The sequence below is a fragment of the Maniola jurtina genome, chromosome 8, assembly GCF_905333055.1.
Source record: "Maniola jurtina chromosome 8, ilManJurt1.1, whole genome shotgun sequence".
Lineage (NCBI taxonomy): Eukaryota > Metazoa > Arthropoda > Insecta > Lepidoptera > Nymphalidae > Maniola > Maniola jurtina.
In genome coordinates, this window is record NC_060036.1 from 14,324,553 (window position 1) to 14,350,009 (window position 25,457).

Below are 25,457 nucleotides of genomic sequence, written 5' to 3' on the forward strand. Positions count from 1 at the left end.
ATTGAAAACAATTATTTAAGAGGGGTCTCTCCGTCACTCGCTCCATACGTAACGAAGTTAGTTCATCTCTCATTTGAATACAATCAATCATACTCGATGGAATTTTGTAGAAACGTTGCGGGAACTAATATATTTGCCTGTGGTTTTCCAGATTTCCGTTAAAATATTCGGTTTCAAAGTTACGCGGTCTTAAAAATTCACATACAAATCCTTCGAGCCCGGGCTGTAATTTTAAAACTGCACATTTGAAGAAAAATCAAAAACACCACAAGCACAGATATTAGTTTCTAGAATATGTCTGCAAAATTTCATGGACATTGGTTGCTTAATATTCTAATGAAATTGGGACTACGATTGTATGGAATTAGTGACGGAGAGAGCCCTGTTAACACTTTTTAAATTTTGTTTGTGATGTAACCACATATTCACGGTTTTCGGATTTTCCCCTATACTTGTTCTATAAGACATCGCTACCTGCCTTTCGTGATTTTAGATCAACGGGAAGTACCCTATAGGTTTTGAATTCATTGTCGAGTCTTGACAGACATACAGACAACGAAATGATCCTAGGGTTCCTTTATTCTCTGGAGTTACGGGACCCTAAAAATCTAACTAGACTTTAATAATGTCTAGGTACATACATTTGATGTATGCAGTCAAAACATCGCAGAGGGTCAAGGGCGAACTCCCTCCGTCGTCATTCCCCAGCATCCATTCATCTCGTCCAACCCTTGTGTTATAGCAACCATGATTTCGAGAGCAAAATAAGGATTTAGAATTAGAAACTCACTCTGGAATATCTGAGAAATACTTTTCTCGGAATCCAGAAAACAGTGTTCTATACCCGATATGTCAATAAAAAAAGTACAAAAAAATTAGCAGTTAGTGCAAACTGCAGACTAAACTATGAAATAACACTAGGTTTTTTTGGATTTTCAAATTATTTGTTGTAATAGCTCTGCTCTAAAGTCTGACGGTATGCGTTCCGCTTTAGTTTCAAGTAATAAAATACAATTAAAAACAAAGTTCTATAAATGTAGCTAGATTTGTGGTTACTCACTCAGTTACTCATTGTTCTTATAATTTCTCTGAAAATTTTTACTAGATAGGCATAAATATAGTTGTTTGGACACTACAGTCTGATGAGTATTCAGTGGCGTCCTTATTCTGAAACTGCATCTAATTAAGTCTACAGTTTTATTCTAATTTTTAAAAAGCAGCTTGATAGCTTAGTGGTTAAACCTCCTTATTCTGGATGTCGGGGATTCGATTCCAGGTAACCTGTAACTTTTCGGAGTTGTATGCGTTTGAAGCAATTAAATATCAATTTCTTTAACTGAGAAGGAAAACATTGTGAGGTAACCTGCATGTCTGAGAGTTCTCCATATTGTTTTCAAAGGTGCGTAAATTCTGCCAATTTGCACTCGGGCTATGGCCTAAAGTCTAAACTATTCCCACTCTGAGAGTAGCAGGTCAGGGATGCATTGATCATGACGGTGATGATTCTTCTAATTTTACTAATGACATAAAAGGTATTTACTATTTATATTAAAAGTGGAGAGGAAAACTGACACTGGAAGAGCGTTCCACATCCTAACGCAATTTAAATTCAATGAAAATATTTGATTGTACGTTTAACTTTTTTAGTATTATTGAGATGCCAGCTAGCCCTTGTCTGTAATCTCACCTGGTGGTGAGTGATGATGCAGTCTAAGATGGAAGCTGGCTAACCTGGACTGGGTGTAGTAGTTTTCATTAGACCTATAGTATACCCCTTTGGTTTCTACACGGCATTGGACCGGAACACTAAATCACTTGGCGCACGGTTTTGCCGTTAATATGCTTCTTTAAAAAGCTCCACCAAATAAAAGCTCTATAGCTAATAAAAGTTTAGCCGTAAGGACCCAAATCTAGACAACATGGTAAGTCCTTTATAACTTTAATTGCTTTTGGGCGTCAACAAATTTTTATTTAAGGTGGATTTTTTGGACACGATTTTCACTTCAACTTTGATTTTGTGGATAAGTTCAAACTTTAAGCAATATCTTATTAGATAAAAGATTTGAAAGCTTATTCTTTTAAAAGCTCCGGCAAATAAAAGCTCCATCGCCTGGGGCATCCAAAGTATGCCTGCGCGAATTTGTCGTGCTTATATAAAGCCCTCGCCCCCGTCTCGGCGGGCACAGTCCGGGCCGGTGCGTCGCCTCACCGACTCTCCACGCCACCCGATATCTCTCCTCATCTCATACTCATCTCGTAGTTCAGCCTTAAGGACCCAAATCTAGACAATATGGTAAGTCCTTGATAATTTTTATCGCTTTTGGGCGGTAAATTTAGGGCGGATTTTTTTAGACGATTTTCGGTCTAGGTTAGGTCTAGGTATTGATTTTTGTGTGATAAAATTATAAGGAACTTTTAAATAATTAATTAAATTAAAGTAAGTTTGAGTACACGTTATATTATTATAGTGATTTTAAGTGGCTTTCATGGAATCCAAATTTTTACTATGTAACTTGTTAAATAAAAAGACTGAATTGACTTAGTTTGTAGAAATAGTTTAACCAAACAAATAAAATATAAAGATCTTTTACAAAGAAGTTTAGCTTAATTCAAACCTAGTAAGCATTATTATTAATAATGCTTACTAGGTAAGCATTATTATTAATGTATGTAATACATTATTATTTATCATGTTTTAAAAAAAATTCAACTTCATATAAAATAATGACCATATTATTATCTTGGCATATAAAATAATACCTACTTACTTACTTTAATTTATTTATTACCAGGAGATATTATAAAAATAGTATTTATTTTGTTTATATTTAAGTGTGGTTTTTTCATATAACCTTTTTGTTATTTTGCGATTAAGTTGTTAGTTACTTAGATTTAATTAGATCTTAGTATAAGAGCTATGTATATCTATATAACATACTAAAATTTACAACTATAGTGTTAAAATTCTACCAAAGATACTGAAGGAGTGATGAATCACAGAACTCTACCGTATAACAATTTAAAACCTCTACCAAAGCCATTTTTGAATTAACTTTACACTGTATTAGCGCGTGAAATTGATATTGAAGTCACGCAGGTAAATACCTATCTAATAATAAAGGCTTTCAAGCATTTTCGCATTTTCCTGTATATTATTATTATCTAAGTACCTACTTTTTCTTTATCGATTACAAGCTAAGTCCTTAATTGCAATCTCCCCTGATAGGTACTTAAGTACCGAAGGACGAAACCTTCCACCAGACTAGTCTGAACCCAATTTCGTCATTATAACCCATCACCAGCCCACTACTAAACATTGGTCTCCACTCAGAATTAATCCATAGTCCACCACATTGGACACGTGAGGGTTGATAGACTCTTTAAAATTATTGTAAGCTCTCAGGCATGGAGGTTCCCTCGCGATGTTTTCCTTCACCGTTAGAGCAAGTGATATTTAATTGCTTAAAACATTTGAAGGCCTGGGATGCAACCTTGGACCCACTGAATAGGTGGCCCAATTTTCGAACCACTACGCTCTCATCGCAATACAAAATCCATACTTCCATACTAATATTATAAATGCGAAAGTGTGTCTGTCTGTCTGTTACCTTTTAGCCGATTCTGACGAAATTTGGTACAGGGTCAGCTTATATCCCGGGGACGGACGTAGGCTATTTTTATCCCGGAAAATCAAAGAGTTCCCACGGGATTCCCAAAAACCCATCCACATATTGATTTGTATGAAATTTGGTACCAAGGTAACTTGCGTCCCTGTGTTAACTTGCGTCCCTGTCATTGACATAAGCAACTTTTTATGCCGGAAAATCAAACAGTTCCCACGGGATCTTTAAAAACCTAAATTCACGCTGACAAAGTCGCGGGCATCCTCTAGTAAATTATAAATCTCCAAATTGCGCACGCATAATGAATATCCCTCCTTCCAATGTAAGCGGAACTAATTTCCGTATTTTTCAATTTTACGGTTGATACTTGTAATTCTCTGGATGTCATATATTGATAACAACTTTGTATTTAATAATAATATCCAAAACTGCCGCTATTTATAAATCAGCGTAAAGTATAAAGAAACCTATCTTCTTCACTTGTCGAATTGATTTTATCGCAACGAATTGATTTATGTTGAAGTATAAACCCGAACAATCTATTCTTTCAATAGATAAATGGTACCTATCTACCTACGAGTAGATAGATACCTATAATCTAAATGCTTGACTGATTAAAGCTCTAAAAGTGTATATACAAAGGAATCTCTTTGTACTGCAAGGAAAATATAACTGTTATTTTCATGTTACCAAAAAAGCTTTTATTTTTATTATTCATCGAAATCCCAGCCCAAAGTCCATTTTAGAAATTTCTTCAAAAAGAACTCGTGCCCGCGGGTCGGGCTATGTATGTTTTAAATAATTTTTCACAAGCAGAAAACCTGTACGCTTGAGAGTTCAGGTGTATGAAGTATGCCAATTGACTCTAAGTCAGCGTGGAGGTCTAAACTCAAGCTCTCCTCATTCCGAGAGGAGACCCATACTCAGTAGTGAGCCGGCAATGAGTAGATCGTAGATGATGATGATACCAAATAACATTTTTACTATGCTTGTCAGAAACATCGTGTATCCGATAAACGTGGAATGTAGTCACGGCGTCTATTTATCAAGCTATAACATGTCGTGGAATAATAAATAATCAATTAGCACTTTCCCATAGCCAGCACAATGGATTCACAATGCACCATGCACTTCTATTGTTGAGCTGAGTGAAATATTAAAACCCTGGCCGAGCTTTTGTGAAGTCAACAGCCGTACTAATGAGTCTGCCTAGGTCCTGCTATTTTTTTAATTTCTATACATTACTAGCCAACGACTTCGTTCGCGTGGATTTAGGTCTTTAAAGATGGGAACTGTTTGATTTTCCGGGATAAAAAATTGCCAATGTCAATTACAGGGACGCAAGCTATGTACCTCGGTACCATTTTTCATAATAAATCGGTTAAGCGGATGGGCCTTTAGGAATCCCGTGGGAACTCTTTGATTTTCCGGGATAAGAAGTAGCCTATGTCCGTCCCCGGATATAAGCTAACTCTGCACGTTCACGTTTCGTCAAAATCAGGTAAACTGTTGTGTAAACTACCGTGAAAAGCTAACAGACAGACAGACATACACACTTTCGCATTTATAATATTAGTTCGGATTGGAGTAACTGACGGATGCATAAAACTCACTAAGTATCGACTCATTATTTTGCAAGGATCATTTCATTGTATCAAAAGAAAAAAATTGGGACAGTAGAAGTTGTCAAGTAAATGTTTATTCAATGTCATAAAAATCAGTCAAGTCCGAGTCCAACTCGCTCACCATCGTAACAAATAAATCTTTTTAATTTTTTTTTTAAATTTTCCTGCCGGCCATTTTGAAATTTTTATCATGTGTGTGTATTTTTATATGTGTGTGTGTCTGTGTATCAGCGGCAATGGAAATACACATTCTGTAAAAATTTCAACTCCCTACCTATTACGGTTTATGAGATAGAGCGCGCTGACAGACGGATGAACTTACAGTGGAGACTTAGTAATAGGATCCCGTTGGCAGTTAGCACTCTTCGGGTACGGAGCCCTTACAATCATAGTCGAACTACTTATATTCAAAAAGTGTTCTGGGACTATCATTATGGAACTTAAAACTAGTAATAATCTAGCACAAAACCATTTGAAGTGAATTAAAAGTTTTGAACGAAATAACCTTACAAGTTACAACATTAGTATCCAATTGGACGGAATCAATAAGCTCAGACTGTGTGGCCTGAAATCGATGTAATATTTCCCCAGTCTAGCCAAACAGCTGTTGATATCATACAAAAAAACCAAAGCTAATCCAGTGGACCCCCGGTAATCCGGCCCCTGTCTAATCCGGCACCCCCTGTAATCCGACAAGTTTATTTTATTATTAAACTAGCTAATACCCGCGACTTCGTTAGCGTGGATGTAGGTTTTTTAAAAATCTCGTGGGAACACTTTAATTTTCCGGGATAAAAAGTAGCCTATGTGCTAATCCAGGGGATAATCTATATCCATTCTTAATTTCAGCCCAATCCGTTCAGTAGTTTTTGCGTGAAGGAGTAACAAACATACACACACACACACACATACAGACTTTCGCCTTTTTAATATTAGTGTGATTTATTTTAAACTAGACGATGCCCTTCGTCAGCGAGGATTTAGTTTTTAAAAATCCCGTGTAAATTTTTAATTTTCGGGATAAAAAGTAGCCTCCCTGGGATGCAAACTAAGTTATAGGTTATGTAGGCGGCCACTAAGGATTTTTGGAAATTCCATCCCTAAGACTATTTTTATTATTTATTTATTATATTTTGTCCGTTATTCTCAAGTTATATCAATGAATATTGATTTTGAGCTTTTGGTTAAAAATAAAGAAATACACAGGGTACGTTTGCTAATTCATAGAAATTCACAGGGAACGAAAGTTTGTATGAAAGTCCAGCACTTTTCAAAAAATTGGTGTTTGGGCTTTTGGGCAAAAATGAATTAGCACCTATGTGTTTCAGGATTTTTGGAAATTCCACCCCCTCACTCAATTTTTTTTCCGATTCGCGAAAGTCGGATTTTCAAAATCCGACTAAAGTGAAGCCAGGAAGTTAAATAAAAATTAATTTTGCCATCGCATGTGGTCACGATCAGGAACACCGCGCTAGGTCATTAAGCTCTTTGTATAATAACTACTTATGTATTGTTTTAATTTACACAAAAGGGTGTGACGATGTGTGACTCAAACAGCAAACTTAATTTATAACGCGTCTGTACTTCCAATTATTATTAACGTCGGTTTTTTTTTTGAAATTTTGTTATTACTTTAAATAGATTTTAAACCGCTGCCAGTTTAAACTTTAAACTTCAGCCGACGTGAATTTTATGAATTTTGGTAGACTTTAATAATACCTAAGAAATAATTTTTATTTTTGACATAGGCATCATCCCAATTATTTTTCATGTTATATTATCATAATACCTACTGCTCTTGATTTCTGCGGTCATCAATTTATTATGACTTAGGTATGATTCAGAGTTTTAAGAAACGTACGTCGATTAAATTTCAAACATAAACAAAGCATCTGCATTCCTTATTACACGACTGCCCAAAAAAAGGAATGTAATTTTTTAAAGTATGTAGGTACCTATAGGGATAGGTATAGTAAGAGTTTATTCCACCATAACTTCTAAAAGCCTGAACAGATTTGGATTTTATATGTATGATTGTCGTTAGAATACTAACATATGCCTTACAAATGAAAATTCCTTGACGGAATCTTTTGCCGCTATAACAATCCATACTAATATTATAAATGCGAAAGTGTGTCTATCTTTCTGTCTGTCTGCTACGCTTTCACGGCTCAACCGCTCAATTTTGTACAGACTTAGGATACAATCCGGGGAAGGACATAGGCTACTTTTTATCCCGAAAAAACAAACAGTTCCCGCGGGATTCCTAAATACTCATCCGCTTGATCGATTTGTATGTTTGGTACCGAGGTAGCTTGCATCCGGGCTGTTATTGACATAAGCAACTTTTTATCCCGGAATATCAAACAGTTCCCACGGGATCTTTAAAAACCAAAATCCACGCGGACGAAGTCGCGGGCATCCTCTAGTAAATAATAAGAATTCAAAAATTATAATTAAAAGTGTTATTTCTTGTACCATAATACGGAACCCTTCGTGTGCGAGCCCGACACACACTTGACTGGTTTTTAAATTAAGTATCTATTAAGTACTTGTTTGTAAATAACATAGCCTAATCTGAAATTATGATATTTAAATAAAAAATTGTGCCTAGAGCTTTCGTGTGACCTCCTATAAAAATTGCAGTCGCGCGTCGCTGTCGGGTCACTACTCACTACATAAAAATTATAATGGGTTAGGGCTTCAGTTATTCCTGTAATCGAGTCGGCTCGTATTGCAAAGGGGGTGACGTCAGCCTCGCTCCCGACTCCCGTCTGACTCAACACCACTCGTAAAGTAAGAATAGGCGAATTTAGGTACCTACTTTACGTTCATATGTACATAACGTAGTTCGGGATGAACGTGGTCAAAACCAATGGCATGTTTAATGGGTACGTCATCCCGAGATCCGTCTCCGTCGAAAATGTCAGCATCGAAGCTGTTCGAGAATACAACTATGTACGTAGGACAGCTTTGGTAGAAACAATTTGGACAAGGTAGCTGACAGAAGAATACAGCTGAGCTGGGCAGCATTTAGAATATTGCGTCAAGTATTCAATTCATCGATACCCCAAAGCCTAAAGACGGAAGTCTTTAATGAGTATGTCCTATACCTGTGACGGCGTATGGCACTGAAACGTGGCCTTATCCACATGCTATGGAGCGGTCTATGTTGGGCATCTCTCTGAGGGACAAAATCCGTAACGAGGAAATCCGTAGGAGAACCAGAGTGACCAGCATAGCTCAACGACTTGGTCAGCTGAAGTACCAGTGGGCAGGCCGCTGGGGCAAACGTGTTCTGGAGAGGTGACCGCGTATCAGTCAGTCTTTTCTTATAATGAGAAGGGCAATGATATTAGAAGAAAAAAGAGGCTCTTTTTGCTTCTATTATCATTGGAGAAGGGCTTTTGCCATAGTCCACCAGTTGGCACAGTGCGGATTGGCAGTCTTCACACACCTTTGAGAATATTATGGAGAACTCTCAGTCATGCAGGTTGCACGTGCATGCCCGGGATCGAATCCCCGACCTCTCGAATAAAGGCGGACGTCTTAACCACTAGGCTATCACGGCTCTTTAATACGTTCGATAAAAATCTAGTAACAATGGATTAAAAATCGCTAATCCATTGAGCTGGGTGTTGTCATCGGTTTTGCCGGTTTTTGTGCGCCGGCGGCGGCGGCGTGCGGCCGAAGGAGGAAATTAGTGGTTCAACAACCCCTCGCAATAAATTACTTATTACCTGCAATCACGTAATGATAGACGCGGCACTATTATTGTAGACTCCTATGATATGGCATAATAGTGGAGTTCTGATGCAGTAGGCAGGCAAGGACATAGTTCGAAGAACCGATGGACTTGGTACTGATTCTGAGGACAACTAAATTTTAATGTATTCGCATCTTCTTCTTACTAATGAAATATGAAAAGGCTAGATACAGTTTGACAGTTTTTTTTTAATTTAGAGTCAACTGTCAATCCGCGTGGCTTTAGCTGCCATTCGCGAGCGTGGCGTGCACAGTAATCTTTAAATGTAAAATTCATGTTCCGTCCTTTATAAACAAGAAGCAGATACCCTAAATTTAGTTTAAGGAACAGAATCAGCGCCATTGGTGTCCTCATGTGTTGGAATAGCGACCACGCACATAGAATGATAGCTACAATGAATGTCAATCGCAATCTTTCTGATTGGTTGATGCTCGCTCGTTATTGGCTATAATACATTGTTGCAAGTAGAACACCAACAATTGCTATTGTAATAATGATTGGAAAAAATGAAATATGAAAAAATATTTACAACATATTTTATTTTTCACTGTCGGATGATGCAGATTTTCCGCAATAGACTAGCTCAAAGCGCAGCGTTGATAGACAACCGCTAGGTTGACAGACGACATAATATGAAAAGAATAAAAAACCGGCCAAGTGCAAGTCAGACTCGCGCACTGAGGGTTCCGTACTCGGGTATTTTTCCAACATTTTGCACAATAAATCAAAAACTATTAGACATAAAAATAAATAAAAATCTGTTTTAGGATTTACAGGTAAATCCCTTTCATATCATACCCCACTTGGTTTAATTATCTTATTTTAAAAATTGAAACACATTTTAATTTTTTTTTAATGTTGTAACCACAAATTCGCAGTTTTCAGATTTATTCCTGTACTTGTCCTATAAGACCTACCTACCTGCCAAATCATGATTCTAGGTCAACGGGAATAGGTTTCTTGACAGACAGACAGACAGATAGACAGACAACAAAGTGATCCTATAAGGGTTCCGTTTTTCCTTTTGAGGTACGGAACCCTAAAAATACTTACAAAAATATGCCTGAACCTACGTCTAGACCTAAGTATCTTGCTCGTTATCCTAATCTAACATCCGGCGGGGGAAGTGGACACTTGATGAGGGGTGGACTTTCCTGTACATCCCTCCGCTACACAACCCCTACCCCGATAGGGTTACACTGCAAACGAGCCGAGGTGATTCTTGTAAGTTGAAACGGTTAAAACTTTGAAAGACAACTTTTGAAGTAAAGGATTTTATTTCAGAGTGGTATTTTTAATAAACGAAGTGTTTAAATCAGTTGATTGATTTCAAACCTACATCATTAGGTAGGTATCACAATAAAATTTTACTAAGTACATTCGTACGAGCAGGTATAAAAAGTTTTCTTACACTAATCTAGGAATCCCTCACCTTCAATTACCGACTTAAATTTTTTGGATACAAACTCTTTTAATTCATCGAAGCTCGAAAAGTAGTCCGAAGGGATAATTATAATTCAATCTGTCAATCAATAACATTATGTATTTTCATTATCATTATTATGTACCTTACATAAGAAGAGTACCTACTGCCATGTTTGGAATGTAATGTTAAAATCGAGATTCCTTTGTTTTGCTTTATATGTAATCTGTTTCGTAAATTAGAACTGACAAGCTAAAAACAGTTGCTCAAGATATCTCTGTGATATAAATAACTATACTTAAATAAAATACCTACGGTCGGCAAACTACGTGCCTACATTCTAGTGTTTTACCTAGGAACGCGATCTGGGAATTTGGTAAGAAGATCGTCATGATAACCTGAAGGTTTCATTTTCATTTTTCATAGAGTTTTTCTAAACTTTATAAACCATGTACCATCCGGTACCATTAAGTTACCCTATCATCAATCACCAATAGAGCTGAGTAACGGCCTATTATCATGAAATTCTACGATACTACCTACTAATAGGTAAACTTCACTCGAAAGTTGATTTTATTTTATTTTGTTGTATTACGTGTTAGCCATTGACTAGTTCAGAGATAGATTGTATCCCAGAGACTGAAATAAATTACTTTATATCCCGATAAATCAAAGAGTTCCTACAGGATTTTTGAAAAACCTTTAAGTCTTTTCTTGGAAGGTTATACACAACACCATGCATGAGACTTTTAAGGAACACGCTCTTGAAGGTTCCTCATTGATTGAACCGCAAAAATATACGAAAAAAATCCGTGAAGTGCGAGTCAGGCTTACACACAAAGGGTTCCGTACCATTGTACAAGGCGTACCTTACTTTTTACACTTTTACATATTTAGGACACTGCAAGTTTATGACGGATTGTGTCATCTATAGTGATTTAGTAAATGATTTTTCCGTGAACACATTTTGTTTTTTTTTGTGATGTAACCACAAATTCATGGTTGTCGGATTTTTTTTCGTGCTACCTAACTGCCACAACGGGAAGTACCCTAAAGCTTTTCTTGAAAGACAGAACGGACAGACGGGCAGGCGGACGGACAGACAGACAACAAAGTGGCCCTCTATAAGGGTTCCTTTATTCCTTTTGAGGTGCAGAACACTAAAAATGTTACCAAATAAGAGTACCACACAGTGGAAATAAATAACTGAAGTAGGCGGTTAATTGCGAGTTACTTGTTTTACGATGTCTATAGTAATTGAATAATACACCCACGTAATTGGTTTAAGCTTTTACACCGAAGATTTGTCACGTAGTACTGCAATCTTGTACAATTTAAACTGTTAAGGAGTTTAAATTGGCTCAGAAGACTTAATTAGGCAACTAACTATAGCAATTGGTAACGAAAAAGGAAAATAAAATCGATTTGTCTTAATTCATCGTGGGCAAGAGCCATTGTTTGACATAAGCCCATTATCCAATGGGAATAATTTTGTTTTAGAAGTTGTACAAATTACAATAGGTTACCTACTCTCGCGCTTTTCTATATACAATTTATTGACCCACGCGAAAAAAGATTAAATGAGATAAAGAAATTTGATTGTTTGATTGATTGAGATGTGGACGTAGGTATAGCAAGATGCTCCATATATAAGCTGAATGGCTAAGGTGTGTAACGCTAACTACTAGGTTATTGCGCAGATACAGTAGAAGACCGAGTTAGAACATCCATTAGCGTAAGGTCTCATACCGAGGCCATATTTTGCGACATGTTAGTTAGGTTGGAAGCGCCGCGCCGTTCTTACCGAAAAGAACCAGCAAGAAACTCGGCGGTTGCTCTTTTCAAGCGTTCAATTTATAATAATATTATGCCATAACACCTATTATAAGCAATTAATTGCGGCACCGCGCATTGCTGGAGCGAATCAAATCCAAGCTTGTTACTATTTATTAATCTTCGATTGTATAAATTCTGCTTTTTTCAGGAGTATAGGAACCTTTAATAGATTTTTAACATATGAACGGCCTTTTAGTATATATTATAATACCTACATGCATACAGCTCAACCCTCTTTGTGGGCTTAAGAAGACTCTTCACACAACATGAAAATTTTCCTGTTCGTCCCGAAAACACAAAGAGTCTTTCAAGCCGCGTAGTTACGAAGAAATCATGAATGCTATCGCTTAGCTATAATCTGAGACGCTTCATTGACTGATCACAGATCTGCATAGTGAATCAGAGCTGACAGGGTCTTTTGTCTGAGCCATCTCGACCGTGACATCCCGTCGTCATCTCTATCATTCTTTAGGGCTATAATTTGTTTGGATTATTTCCTTTATTGCGGTTCAGTAACTCGCTAAGCGATTATAGCCTACTGGTTAAGATTTCAGTCTCCTATACGGCTGATCCTGAGTTCATTTTTTAACCCCCGACCCAAAAAGAGGGATGTTACAAGTTTGACGTGTGTATCTGTGTATCTGTCTGTGGCATCGTAGCTCCTAAACTAATGAACCGATTTTAATTTACTTACTTATTTTTTTTGTTTGAAAGGTGGCTTGATCGAGAGTGTTCTTAGCTATAATCCAAGAAACTCGGTTCAGCCGTTTGAAAGTTATCAGCTCTTTTCTAGTTACTGTAACCTTCAATTGTCGGGGGTGTTATTTTATAATTTACACTTGTGATTGCTGGGTTTGATATTTAATTGCTTAAAACGCACATAACTCTGAAAGTAATAGGTGCCCGGGATCGAACTCCCGACCTGCCGAGTAGGAGGCGGACATCTTAACCACTGGGCTATCACCGCTTGCACATGACTTTGTCTGATGGGAGGCTTCGGCCGTGACTAGTCACCACCGTACCGGCAAAGCCGTGCCGCCAAGCGATTTAGCGTTCTGGTAGAAACCGATCAGGGGTACGAGAATGAAACTTCCATACCCCTTCCATCTTAAACTGCATCGTCACTTGAAAAATTGAAAAATAAAACCTTGCATTTTCCAGGCAACAATGTCCTAGCTATTCTAAACTTTATCGACATTGCAATAAAATCAATACTCCTACAAAGATTAGGTAATACCCATAGCTTACCCATAGGTATCAGAGGCAAACATGCGTATCAGTGCGTGCATCAACCCCATCAAATATCCCGCTCGAAGCCAGGATAATGAGTAACACGGGAATTTTCATTTTCCATTTTGATTCAGTCCCCCACAGAACATCAAATTGAAAATTATGCCTGGATGGCTAAAGTCTAAACTGATATGAAAAGCTTTTATATTGGTAGAACATTAAATAATAAAAGTTCAACTGCTTAAAATAGTGTGTTTCTCTATTGAGCCTCTGGCTCGGGCTTTGAACCTATTTCCAGAAAAATTCTTCGAGGCTTTTGCTATAAGTAAGACAGCAAAATTTACCTAATCATGAATTAATTATTATTACCTATTTGTACCTATCTATTTGTTACATCTTTTCAGTGCAAAGCTTTCATCATTTTCACTATATAAAAAGACAAAATTACGGAATCAAAATTTAACTAAAGCTTGCTAACCTTCCTATGCCATGTAGTTTTAAGACGTCCGCCTCCTATTCGGCAGGTCAGAGGTTCGATCTCGGAGACGCACTTCTAATTTTTCGGAGTTAGGAGGCATCACTTGAAACATCACTCGAAACCTGCATGCCTGAGAGTTCTCTATTCTTAACAATCTGAGAAGAGACCTGTGCTCAGTAGTTGGCCAGCGACGGGTTGACAAAATCTATTCAATTTCTCTTATCTTACGGCTTTTCGTAGATCCAAACCAGCAGCATTTTTAATAATTTAATTAATAATAATAAACATATTTTATTCAGCCAAATTAAATTAAAATGATATAAAAATTACAAACAAATTGGGCGCCATAGTCCTCGGGGAACCAAAAAGCCGACTAATGTTCATGATCCCTGGATCCCTAAGACCTAGGCGCCCACTCCTTAAAACTAGCTTAATCTATTTTGGCTGATCGGGCTGAATTACTATCGAAATTCCATTTTATACATGAACAACACAATTTTCAGGGCAATAACATGGTTTCATAATGACAGTTCGTGTCATTGCCCCCGGTAAATACCTGCCACTACCCCCATTTTACGGCGTGGTAGCCGTGTCACGCACGAGTATAAAATGTATCTTTTTAACCCCCGACCCAAAAAGAGGGGTGTTATAAGTTTGACGTGTGTATCTGTGTATCTGTGTATCTGTCTGTGGCATCGTAGCGCCTAAACGAATGAACCGATTTTAATTTAGTTTTTTTTGTTTGAAAGGTGGCTTGATCGAGAGTGTTCTTAGCTATAATCTAAAAAAATTGATTCAGCCGTTTAAGAGTTATCAGCTCTTTTCTAGTTTTCTTGTAGAAAAGAAGGTTAGATAACCGTTAGGTTCATAATATTATGTCAATTGACAAATGTCAAGCTGTCAAGATGGACGTTGCCTAAATACATAATTATTTATTTGAAAATGATGTTTTGGAAAACTCAAATACTTTGGATCGTCGGGGGTGTTATAAATTTTTAATTTACACTTGTACATGAACAACACAATTTTCAGGGCAATAACATGGTTTCATAATGACAGTTCGTGTCATTGCCCCCCGTAAATACCTGCCACTACCCCCATTTTACGGCGTGGTAGCCGTGTCACGCACGAGTATAAAATGTATCTTTTTGTTGTTTTGTTGCGGTAAACTGATCGTGGAAAGGGACAGGTCGTAAATTACGTGCTGACTTTTCTTTTTCGGGCCCCCACTTATAGTAAGGACAAGCACAAACAGACAGATTTGAGTACAGTCGGAGTTTTTAGGGTTCCGTACGTCCGAAATGAAAAGCAGAACGTCTATAGGATCACTTATGTGTCTATCTGTACTTCAAAGTAATCGGCTCAGTAGATTTGGAGCAAATTGGCTGTGACAGACGGACAAACAGTCCGGCCACGCTGGCGAAGTGCGGATTGGTAGACTTCACACACCTTTGAGAACTTTCCAGGTAGGCAGGTTCTCACGATGTTTTCTTTCACCGTTAAAGCAAGTGATCTTTATTTGCTCAAAACGCACATAACTCCGAGAAGTTAGAAGTGTGTATCCGGGATCGAACCTCCGAACTCCCGATTAATAGACCGACCTCTTAACCACTAGGCTATCACCACTATTCTAAATCTAAATACTAGGATTAATTATTTCAACTTCCACGCGTTCCTACAAAATGTGTCAAACAGACTAACAGACAAACAGACGGACAACGAAGTGATTCTATAGTGGTTCCTTTTTTCCTTTCAAGGTACGGAACCCGGAACCCTAAAATCGTTGACAGCCTTCAATAAGATCTGCGTGAATCGTAAATCGTATACAATATCCAAATTACCTACAAACAAAATATGCCTTTCGAGTGAATTGGGGGAAATGAACTCTTTGCGACTCCTTACAATATCGTGAAGGAATTCAATCGCTTTCGATTAAAGCTCTAATGGGTTTAATGCTATTGGGGTATGATAATGATTGTAATTTGACAAGTCATTCCTTGAAATCGGTTTTTGATAGTCTGTCGAATTCAAAATCAAATTAATTTCACGACCTACACGGCGCTACAGTAAGAGCTGTAAGTCTTATCAGTGGGAAGTCCTAGTCCTGGGTTTGGTTCCACGCTGGGTCAATTTGGTAATTTATAATTTCTGAATTGGCGTAGGTCTGAACTGGTAGGAGGCTTCGGCCTTTGCTAATTACTATCACCCTGCCGGCAAAGCCGTGCGCCGAGCAATTTAATAATGTTAGGGTACGATGCCGCTTAGGTTAGGGGTCCCCACAAAATAGTATAATATCTAGCAGTGGACATCTATAGTGGAAAATTGCGACAAGTCTTCAATTCATCGATAACCCAAAGCCTAAACACGAAACTGTGATGACGTATGGCGCTGAAACGTGGACAATGACAGTTGGCCTTGTCCACGAGTTCAAAGTCGGTCAGCGTGCTATGGAGCCGGCTATGTTGGTGTCTCTCTGAGGGACAAAATCCGTAACGAGGAAATCCGTAGGAGAACCAGAGAGACCGACATAGCTCAACGAATAAGCCAGCTGAAGTGGCACTGGGCAGGCCACGTCTGCTGCATAACTGATAGCCGCTGGGGCATACGTGTTCTGGAGTGGAGACGGCGTATCAGCAAGCGCAGTGTCGGACGACCTCCAACCCGCTGGAGTAACGACCTGGAAGTGGGTGGATGAGGAAGGAGGAAGGATAGTGTGGACACAAACAGCCTGATTGATATGATTTGGACGTCTATGGGTGACGACGACTTGTTGTAGATATTTCCTCCTTAACTCCAAATACAACTATTTTTTCATGTAAACTTGCTTTGTCTTTTCCAGAGGGAATGCATCTCAGTCCACATCGGCCAAGCCGGAGTTCAGATCGGCAATGCCTGCTGGGAGCTGTACTGCCTCGAGCACGGCATCCAGCCTGACGGCCAGATGCCTTCAGACAAGACCCTGGGGGGAGGAGACGACTCCTTTAATACCTTCTTCAGCGAAACCGGCGCGGGGAAGCATGTGCCAAGAGCTGTTTTTGTGGACCTGGAACCTACCGTAGTCGGTAAGTTAAATTAAGGGAACCATAAGAATTAAAGCTCCATTTCGGCACTCACAGTAAACGGGAACGTTTATGTCCGGAAACCTACCCAGAAGGAAGAAAGAAAGTCCCATTTGGTTCTGCCAAAGTATTTATTTATTTATTTATTTATTTCATTGCTGTCATGTACTAATAACTATATAACTTAAAGCTAAATAAGTATAGTTACATGACGCCCTGTCAGGGCATCGCAATTTACAATATATTAATTACATTTATTATAGGCACTTACGCTTCTTTTTTAGGGTTCCGTACCTCCAAAGGAAATAAGGAACCCGTATAGGATCAATTTGTTGTCTATTTGCCTGTCTGTCATGAATTTGTGGTACCTATATTATCAAACAAAAAAATAAAATGTGTACACACGAAAAATTCAATTTTCACATACATTTATTAACATGCAGTGTCCTACATAAAAGTGTTCTATACCTTGTATGATGTTACGGAACCCTTCGTGTGCGAGTCTGCCTCACACTTGGCCGGTTTTTTAAAGCAAGTAAAGTTTTAACTTGTCAATGTAGGTAACTTGATCTGACAATAAACGATTCAGTAGGGAATAAGGCTCGAATGGCTCGAATAAGGCAATGAAAGTTTTATCGGATGTTTTAATCAAAATGCAATTATTCCGTTGTCAGTCAAAATAAGTTTCCTTATTTGGCGAGGGAAGATAACGGTTTTCGTGAAATTAAAATGTTTTCATTTCAACGCGTACGGAACTTGATCTTCCTTAGCTTCTATGGTTCCGCGTACCGAAGGTTGCCAACGCTCTATTACCATCGATACCTATAATTACTGTATTATTCTATGCTATTACTAAATCTCCGTTGTCCGTCGGTCTGTCCGTCTGTCTGTCAGCTGTATCTCGTGAACTGTGATAGGTAGAGAGTTGAAATTTTCAGAGAATGTGTATATCTATTGCCGCTATAACAACAAATATTAAAAAATCAAAATGGACGCCATGAAAATTTAAAAAAAAATTAAGTGTTATTAGCGCGATGGTACGGAACCCTTAGTGCGCAATCTGACTCGCAATTGACCGATATCAACTTTTTGTTTATTAATCCTGAAATGGATGTAGTTAGCAGCAGCTGTGACCTATTATACTGAGAGTTCTTCGCTATGCACCGCCTTCTGTGACCGCAAAATAAATGGTTAAATCTGAACACGAGGCGTATGACGTGTGAGGGGTTACCATTTAACTCAACAAGCTCTTCAGGTCCCAGATTTTTTTTTAATTAATTCCATATGTACAGCAATATTACCCGATGGTAAGTGATTATGCAATCGAAGATGAACTTATCAGTTCCTAAACGGCATTGTACAGGAACGCTAAATCTCTTGGCGGCACGGCTTTGCCGGTAGGGTAACTAGCCACGCTTCTAGCTTCCCACCAGACCAGACTAGAGACAATTTAGAAAATATAAATTCCCAAACTGCCCCTGGGAATCGAATCTGGGACCTCCCACTTAAGACTTACACCACTGCTCCAGGGAGGTTGTGAAATAATATTCTCGTCTCATCTCTGTTGTTACAGATGAAGTCCGCACAGGCACCTACCGGCAACTCTTCCACCCAGAACAACTCATCACCGGCAAGGAAGATGCGGCCAACAACTACGCGCGCGGCCACTACACCATCGGCAAAGAGATAGTTGATGTCGTCCTCGACAGGATCAGGAAGCTGGCTGACCAGTGCACTGGGCTGCAGGTAACAATTCCTCCCAATCGGATTCGGGATGCTTCAAGATGTCTTCTCGTCCGAAATTGTGTTGTGTCTTGTCTAGTGATGACCTAGGGTTCCGAGACATGGTCGCTAAGTATGGGTTACATAAGAAAGGTCAGAGTTTCTCAGCGACCGATGGAGAGTTCTATTGCTTGGAGTTTCTCCACGTGATCAAATTAGAAATGAGAATAAACAGAGTAACCGATTTAGTTCAACGGATTGCGAAGCTCAAGTGGCAATGTGCACATAAAGCCATAGATAAAAAAAAGCGATAGATGTTGTGGTCCTAAGATGATGGAATGGTGACTTCTCATCGGACAGCGCAGCGTTGGAAGACTCTTTGCTACGTGGACATTATTGACTTTGATTGAGTTGGTTTTGCGCAGGGTTTCCTGGTTTTCCACTCGTTCGGCGGCGGCACCGGCTCTGGGTTCACGTCGCTGCTCATGGAGAGGCTCTCCGTGGACTACGGCAAGAAGTCCAAGCTCGAGTTCTCCATATACCCCGCACCCCAGGTAATGCATCTCATGTTACAGTAGAGTGGCATTCAAGTGAGAGGTCCCGGTTGATATTGATGATGCCTACACATAATAAGTGAATAATTGCTGCACATCAATCATTATTACAAACGCAATTGTTGTGATTGGCTGAATTTATGGTATTCGTGTTGCAACATTACTCTGTAGCTAATAATGAGTGATTATGATCGTCATACTGTAGCCACATATCTACTCGTGTGCTATAACTCTCACCATAATCGAGCTCCTGATTGATAATACCCTATCCTCAAATGCTATGAAATTTCTGAATAATTCTCCACGTTATCAATCCTACATCATGATGAACGGAAGAGATTGATGTGGAACCTATCGCATAATGGATGCTCTTACACAATTCCTTAATGGCAGGTATCAACAGCTGTGGTGGAGCCATACAACTCGATCCTCACCACGCACACCACTTTAGAGCACTCGGACTGCGCGTTCATGGTAGACAACGAGGCCATCTATGATATCTGCCGCCGCAACCTGGACATCGAGAGACCCACCTACACTAACCTTAACAGGCTCATTGGACAGGTGAGCACGGAGTCCTATCCACCAAAGTAATATTCGGAGATATCCCACTTGCAAAGAAGTAAATGCTGACTACCCCGTGACCACACCCGTACATCACTCCATGATTCCACTTATTCCACTTCTTTAGATCATTATCTCCTTCACATCTAAACATCCCATCTGCAACGTCGACAGGGTCATTAGACAGATGTTCCGAGAAAAGTGTTTTATGACCCTTTATGATACCACCGTCGTTCAGAGTTCATGATGAACAGCGAGGGCATCTATCACATCTGCCACTGCAACCAACATTGAGAGAACCACCTACACCAATCTCAACCGGCTCATAGGACAGCAGCTAAGAGACCCTCAAACCTTTCTACTGGCCTTCTTTCGGGAGAAGAAAAAATCTGCTTGCAGAGGTACCAGGTTATCCATCTCGCAAGAACTGAAACAATCTCATCCAGTTCTCTAGATGTTCTTTATTTTCCTCTTCTTTCTCTCTTTCCTATCTTCTCACCACTATGCCTCTCAGCAACTGCCCATAATTCTGTCACTCCTTTGGACAACATCTGCTACGATACTAGTGTATACATCGCTCCTCCTTTTCCACCACTTGAACATTTGAAGTAGGTAAAATTTCCAACTCCCAAGTAACAGCAGCGTTGATATAATAAATATATGTGGGTACAAGTCACAACTCCAAAAAGTTGATAAAAACTTTTACGTTCTCTACAGATCGTGTCCTCAATCACGGCATCTCTCCGTTTCGACGGCGCGCTCAACGTCGACCTGACGGAGTTCCAGACCAACCTGGTGCCCTACCCGCGCATCCACTTCCCGCTGGCGACGTACGCGCCGGTCATCTCGGCCGAGAAGGCGTACCACGAGCAGCTCACCGTGGCTGAGATCACCAACGCCTGCTTCGAGCCCGCTAACCAGGTACATCAAAAATTTAAAATATATAGGTACTTAATAATTGAGAAATGGCATAGAATAGATAATAAAATATTTAGTTTTGGTTCAACGTTCTACACCAAATACCAAAATTTCAGGTTTGTAACTCATTTAGTCTACGAGCTAGGGACCTGTGACACGCGGATAGATAGACGGACAGACAGATAGAGTAGAATGACATTAATAGGGCTTCGTTTTTACCCTTGGCTACGGAACTCTAAAAAAGACTATAATGTTTTCAGGGTTCATGTAGGTGAGTTTATTTATTCCTCCATAACTCCTAAATGCCTGAACAGATCTGTATTGTATGGGGTACCGTTAGAATCCTTAAATATCATCCCGACTGAATAGTAGGCTACAATTTTTTGAAAAAAAAAAAAAACAATATGACAGGGCAGTCGTGTTTTTTTTAATATACTAAAAGCTTGTTTTCAATAACTGCGTTCTGCAAACGCAATGCGGCGTAGGTACCGTGGTGAAATTGATTTTACATCAGTCAGCCACGTTATAAACAACCCAGCTACAATATGCTTGGCATACTGCCAAGCTGTGGTATGACGCAGCCAACTTATTAAGCTTATTCGGGGCTTTGTGCTTTGTGTAAAATCTCTGTGACTCTGTCGCATTGTTTTACCGTTTGTAAGTTGGTATTTGCTTAAAATAGCATAGCAGGAAAATATTAATATAGCAAGACCACCCATCGGCGAAGACAAGCGACTAGCTATGCATTAGTTTGTCACTCAAGAAACGTACAAATTATAATCGATATGTGATTTTGTCTATAAACCTGTAACTTTTCGGAGCTATGTAGGTACATTTTAACTTTTAAGCAATTTAAATATCGAGGAAACCTGTAGATACCTATGCCTAAGAGTTTTCCATAATATTTTATGTCCATAATGTCAGGTGGTGAAGTCTGCCTATCCGCACTTGCCCAGGATGGTAGACTATGTAATGGTCAAACCATTCTGATTGTGAGCGGAGAATTGTGCTCAGTAGTGAGCCGGTGGCGATGTGTTGATCATGATGATGATGATGACTACAAAATGTTTTATTTTCATTACAGTTGGTGAAATGCGACCCACGTCACGGCAAATATATGGCGTGCTGCATGTTATACAGGTATTATTTCTTTACAGTCGTATTCCTAATTTTTGAAGATCGTTTTCACCCTCGGACGGACGCCAGATTAAAGGCATTCTACACTTGCAGTTCGTATCAGAAACGTTGATCAAAAACGTTTCGTACGAATAGATTGAATGTCAGCCATAAAGATGCCAACATCACGGTTTCGCGCTGTTCTGTGGTAGAACGGTGAAGGATGAACATGGGTTTGAAGTTCCTGAGCACACTCTCCAAAGTGTATCTGATAAAAGACCGATAAGCAGGCGACATTGTGATGGTGCTATACACTGCAATTTTGCCTGCGTAAATGATTGATCACTAATAAAGTCTTCGGGCGCGGCGATCTATTGCTTCGAGTTGTTAATTTTATTATTAGTTAGTTACTTAGGGGATTACACAATATATTTGTTTCAGGGGAGATGTGGTGCCAAAAGACGTGAACGCTGCCATCGCCACCATCAAAACAAAGAGGACAATCCAGTTCGTGGACTGGTGCCCTACAGGTTTCAAGGTCAGTTTATCTTCTTCTTATATTCTTCTTCTTCCGAGTTTTTTCTGCACTTTTTATTTATTTATAGACCAGCGCTTAGCTGCTACCAGACCTGCTGGCAAGTGATGATGCAGCCTTAGATGGAGCGTGCTTGTTTAGAGGATGCCTATTCACTCTTGACTTGAGGAACCTATATTAAAACTGGAGGGGAAAACTGAAGCCGTAAGGGCGTTCCATATCCTAACGGTCCGTTGTATGTGCGGCTTCCTGCCAGATCCAGATGTATGTGCCACTTCAGCCAGCCGAGCTCACTCTAAAATCCAAGCAGGCCACCCAGGTCGGCGAGGAGACTCGTATACTCCTCGTGGTTGATAATTTTTTCATGTTCGATTTTTAGGTGGGCATTAATTACCAGCCTCCAACAGTGGTGCCGGGCGGAGACCTCGCCAAAGTCCAGCGCGCTGTGTGCATGCTGTCCAACACCACTGCCATCGCGGAAGCGTGGGCCAGGTTGGTATTACACACATTGCCTTTATTTCAAAAATGGCATCCATTTTCAAATCTAAGATGGCCGGACTTCACATACTTTTGTGTGGGTACTTAAATGACACCTGACCTGCATCCTAGATTTTTTGACAATGTGAAGGTTGTAGTAATGCGTATCTTAATTTTTTTCCAGACTTGACCACAAATTCGACCTGATGTACGCAAAGCGTGCTTTCGTCCACTGGTACGTCGGTGAGGGTATGGAGGAAGGAGAGTTCTCAGAGGCTCGTGAGGATCTGGCTGCCCTGGAGAAGGACTACGAGGAAGTGGGCGTGGACTCCACTGAGGGGGAGCTGGATGAAGAGAACGAATATTAGGATAGGACCTTTAAATATTTTTTGCTACTAAAATACCAAGACAAGACACCAATTTCGTATGCGACAAACTTAGTTTTTGATTCAGGATGGGCTTGCACTTGACGTCAATCAGGAATGAATAAAATAAAGAAGGAAAAGACGTTAATTTAAAAATTATGCCCAAAAGTAAGTTATCCTGGCGCCACAACCACTATTTAAGCTATTTAAACTAAGGCCCCAAGCAAAAGAAGCATCGGAATAAGGCACAATCCATGCATAGTCAGACAACCCACACTTGGCCAGCTATGGCCTAAACCCTCCTCTTTCTCAGTACGCGGCGATGGGTTGAGATCAAATTGATTATGAACTAAACCAATGTTATCATCAAGCTTCTTCATAATCATAATTCATAAAACACGGGCCAGAAAAAATATTAATGCAGCAAAATTGGTGTCTCTGTCTACAGCATCTATAGCATAGCTAGTCTTTGTAAATTGTGACATCTTTTAAATTCCTACCATTTTGGTAGAATTTTAAGACCTATCTCTATTTATTTAACAAAGTGATTCCATGGACACGGTAATGGTATGTACAGTATTCCAACTTCATACAAACGGACGAAACGCGAGCTATACCTACGCACCTCGATGTCGGCAGGCGTTCGACATGCAGACAGTCGCGACTGTGCCGCAGTGACGAACGGGCGGTGTTTTGTTTTTCTAACAATAACCGCGCGATTTTTTCGTTGTATGTGAAACCCGATCAAAGAAGCCACAATTTCAGCTCAGAATGTCGGTATTTAAGGTACCGGGACTACAATAAGATTAATTCGCAAACTTTTTTGATTGTACCCAGCGATGATTTTGTGGAATATATACAAAAAATGGAGAAAATGTTCCAAACTTCATTTAAAACCAAATATATAAATTGTAAAGTAGCTGCAGGTGTCTATAACCAAGTAAAAGATATTTATTCCTTTTTCTCTATCTTGCCCATGTTTCCCAAAACAATTTTTGATTAAAAGCTTTATAGGGATGCGGATTTTTTAAACTTTAAAATTTAATAATTCGTAACGTTCGTTTAATTTCCTACGTCTCAGTCGAGGCGCAAATATAAACATGGTTTTTTAATTAAATCTACCAATCAAAAAACAACACGCATTTTTATTGAACATTTCCTATGCAATTCACAAAGTATTTTATTTGTTTATATAAAAAAAAGTATATTTACAATCACAAAACTAGATGGAAACACAAAGTAGGCAAATGTAATTAAACTACTGGAGGCGGGCAGCCCTACCGCATGTTTACGTACCGCGCAGCTGTAGGTATTTATTTCAAAGAAACGGCCGAGTTAGAATACTGTATAGATAATATTACCGTGCCATGGATGTTTCAGCTTTTCGTATGATAAGTTTTGTATGTACTTTTAAGTTAACAAAAAAACTAGTTGTAAGAAAAAAATGTGAGCTTGTCTGGATGTAAGAATGCTTATTAACAGTACAAACTTTTGATACATAATTTCCAAAATTGGAAATACAAAGTTTGTATATCTGTAACTTTGACAATTAATTTAATTTGCGTTGTGCATTTATAATATTTGGATATAATATAGAAACGGTGATAATATAAAAACATTTTTAATACTGAAATTCAGAATAATATGGATTAAATTAAATATTAATAATAGGTTAATTTTAATAAGAATTTTAATTGTGCTTCATAAAAGATTAAATATGTATGGATAATATTATAATTTATTTACCTGCACAATTAAATATTTTTTTTACACTTTTCATGATTTTTATTTTTCCTCATAATATGGAAATGTCACCAAGATATGCATACACATTTACTTTCTTTTCTATGGGCTATTTCACATAAATACCCATTGTTACCATTAATTTTACCTTTTATTTTGTCTCATGGCAAGACGTACATTGACAAAGGCAATGAGAAACTTTCCAGCGAACGTTCCATAAAATTATCATGGATGTCTCTGAATGCATAGCTCGTCACTTGATGATAGTTCGCTGCAAGGTTCGCTGTGTCAGCATAAAGTAATATCTCTATGGCATAAACCGACAACTGCACCCTCAGTCAAGTGCCAAAAGAACCTTGTCGTCCAATAGACTGGGTAACTTTAAATACAAAAATAGCTTTGCCACATGATATGTAGCTCGTT

At 38.9% G+C, this 25,457-nt stretch overlaps 1 protein-coding gene across 2 annotated transcripts; it reads left to right on the forward strand.

Moving 5' to 3' along the window:
- The first annotated feature begins 1,893 nt into the window (after nucleotides 1-1,893).
- Nucleotides 1,894-23,841, forward strand: LOC123867581 (tubulin alpha-1A chain). 2 transcript variants are annotated; one of them, XM_045909678.1, is made up of 10 exons: nucleotides 1,894-1,922; nucleotides 16,821-17,043; nucleotides 18,614-18,786; nucleotides 19,188-19,316; nucleotides 19,710-19,880; nucleotides 20,598-20,801; nucleotides 21,883-21,938; nucleotides 22,356-22,452; nucleotides 22,829-22,941; nucleotides 23,111-23,841. In XM_045909678.1, the coding sequence occupies exons 1-10, from the start codon at nucleotides 1,920-1,922 to the stop codon at nucleotides 23,292-23,294; spliced, it is 1,353 nt and encodes a 450-aa protein (XP_045765634.1). In that variant the 5' UTR covers nucleotides 1,894-1,919; the 3' UTR covers nucleotides 23,295-23,841. The 2 variants fall into 2 exon arrangements, with proteins under 2 accessions (XP_045765634.1, XP_045765633.1); XM_045909677.1 differs by lacking the exon at nucleotides 1,894-1,922 and adding an exon at nucleotides 2,187-2,293.
- Nucleotides 23,842-25,457: the final 1,616 nt, after the last annotated feature.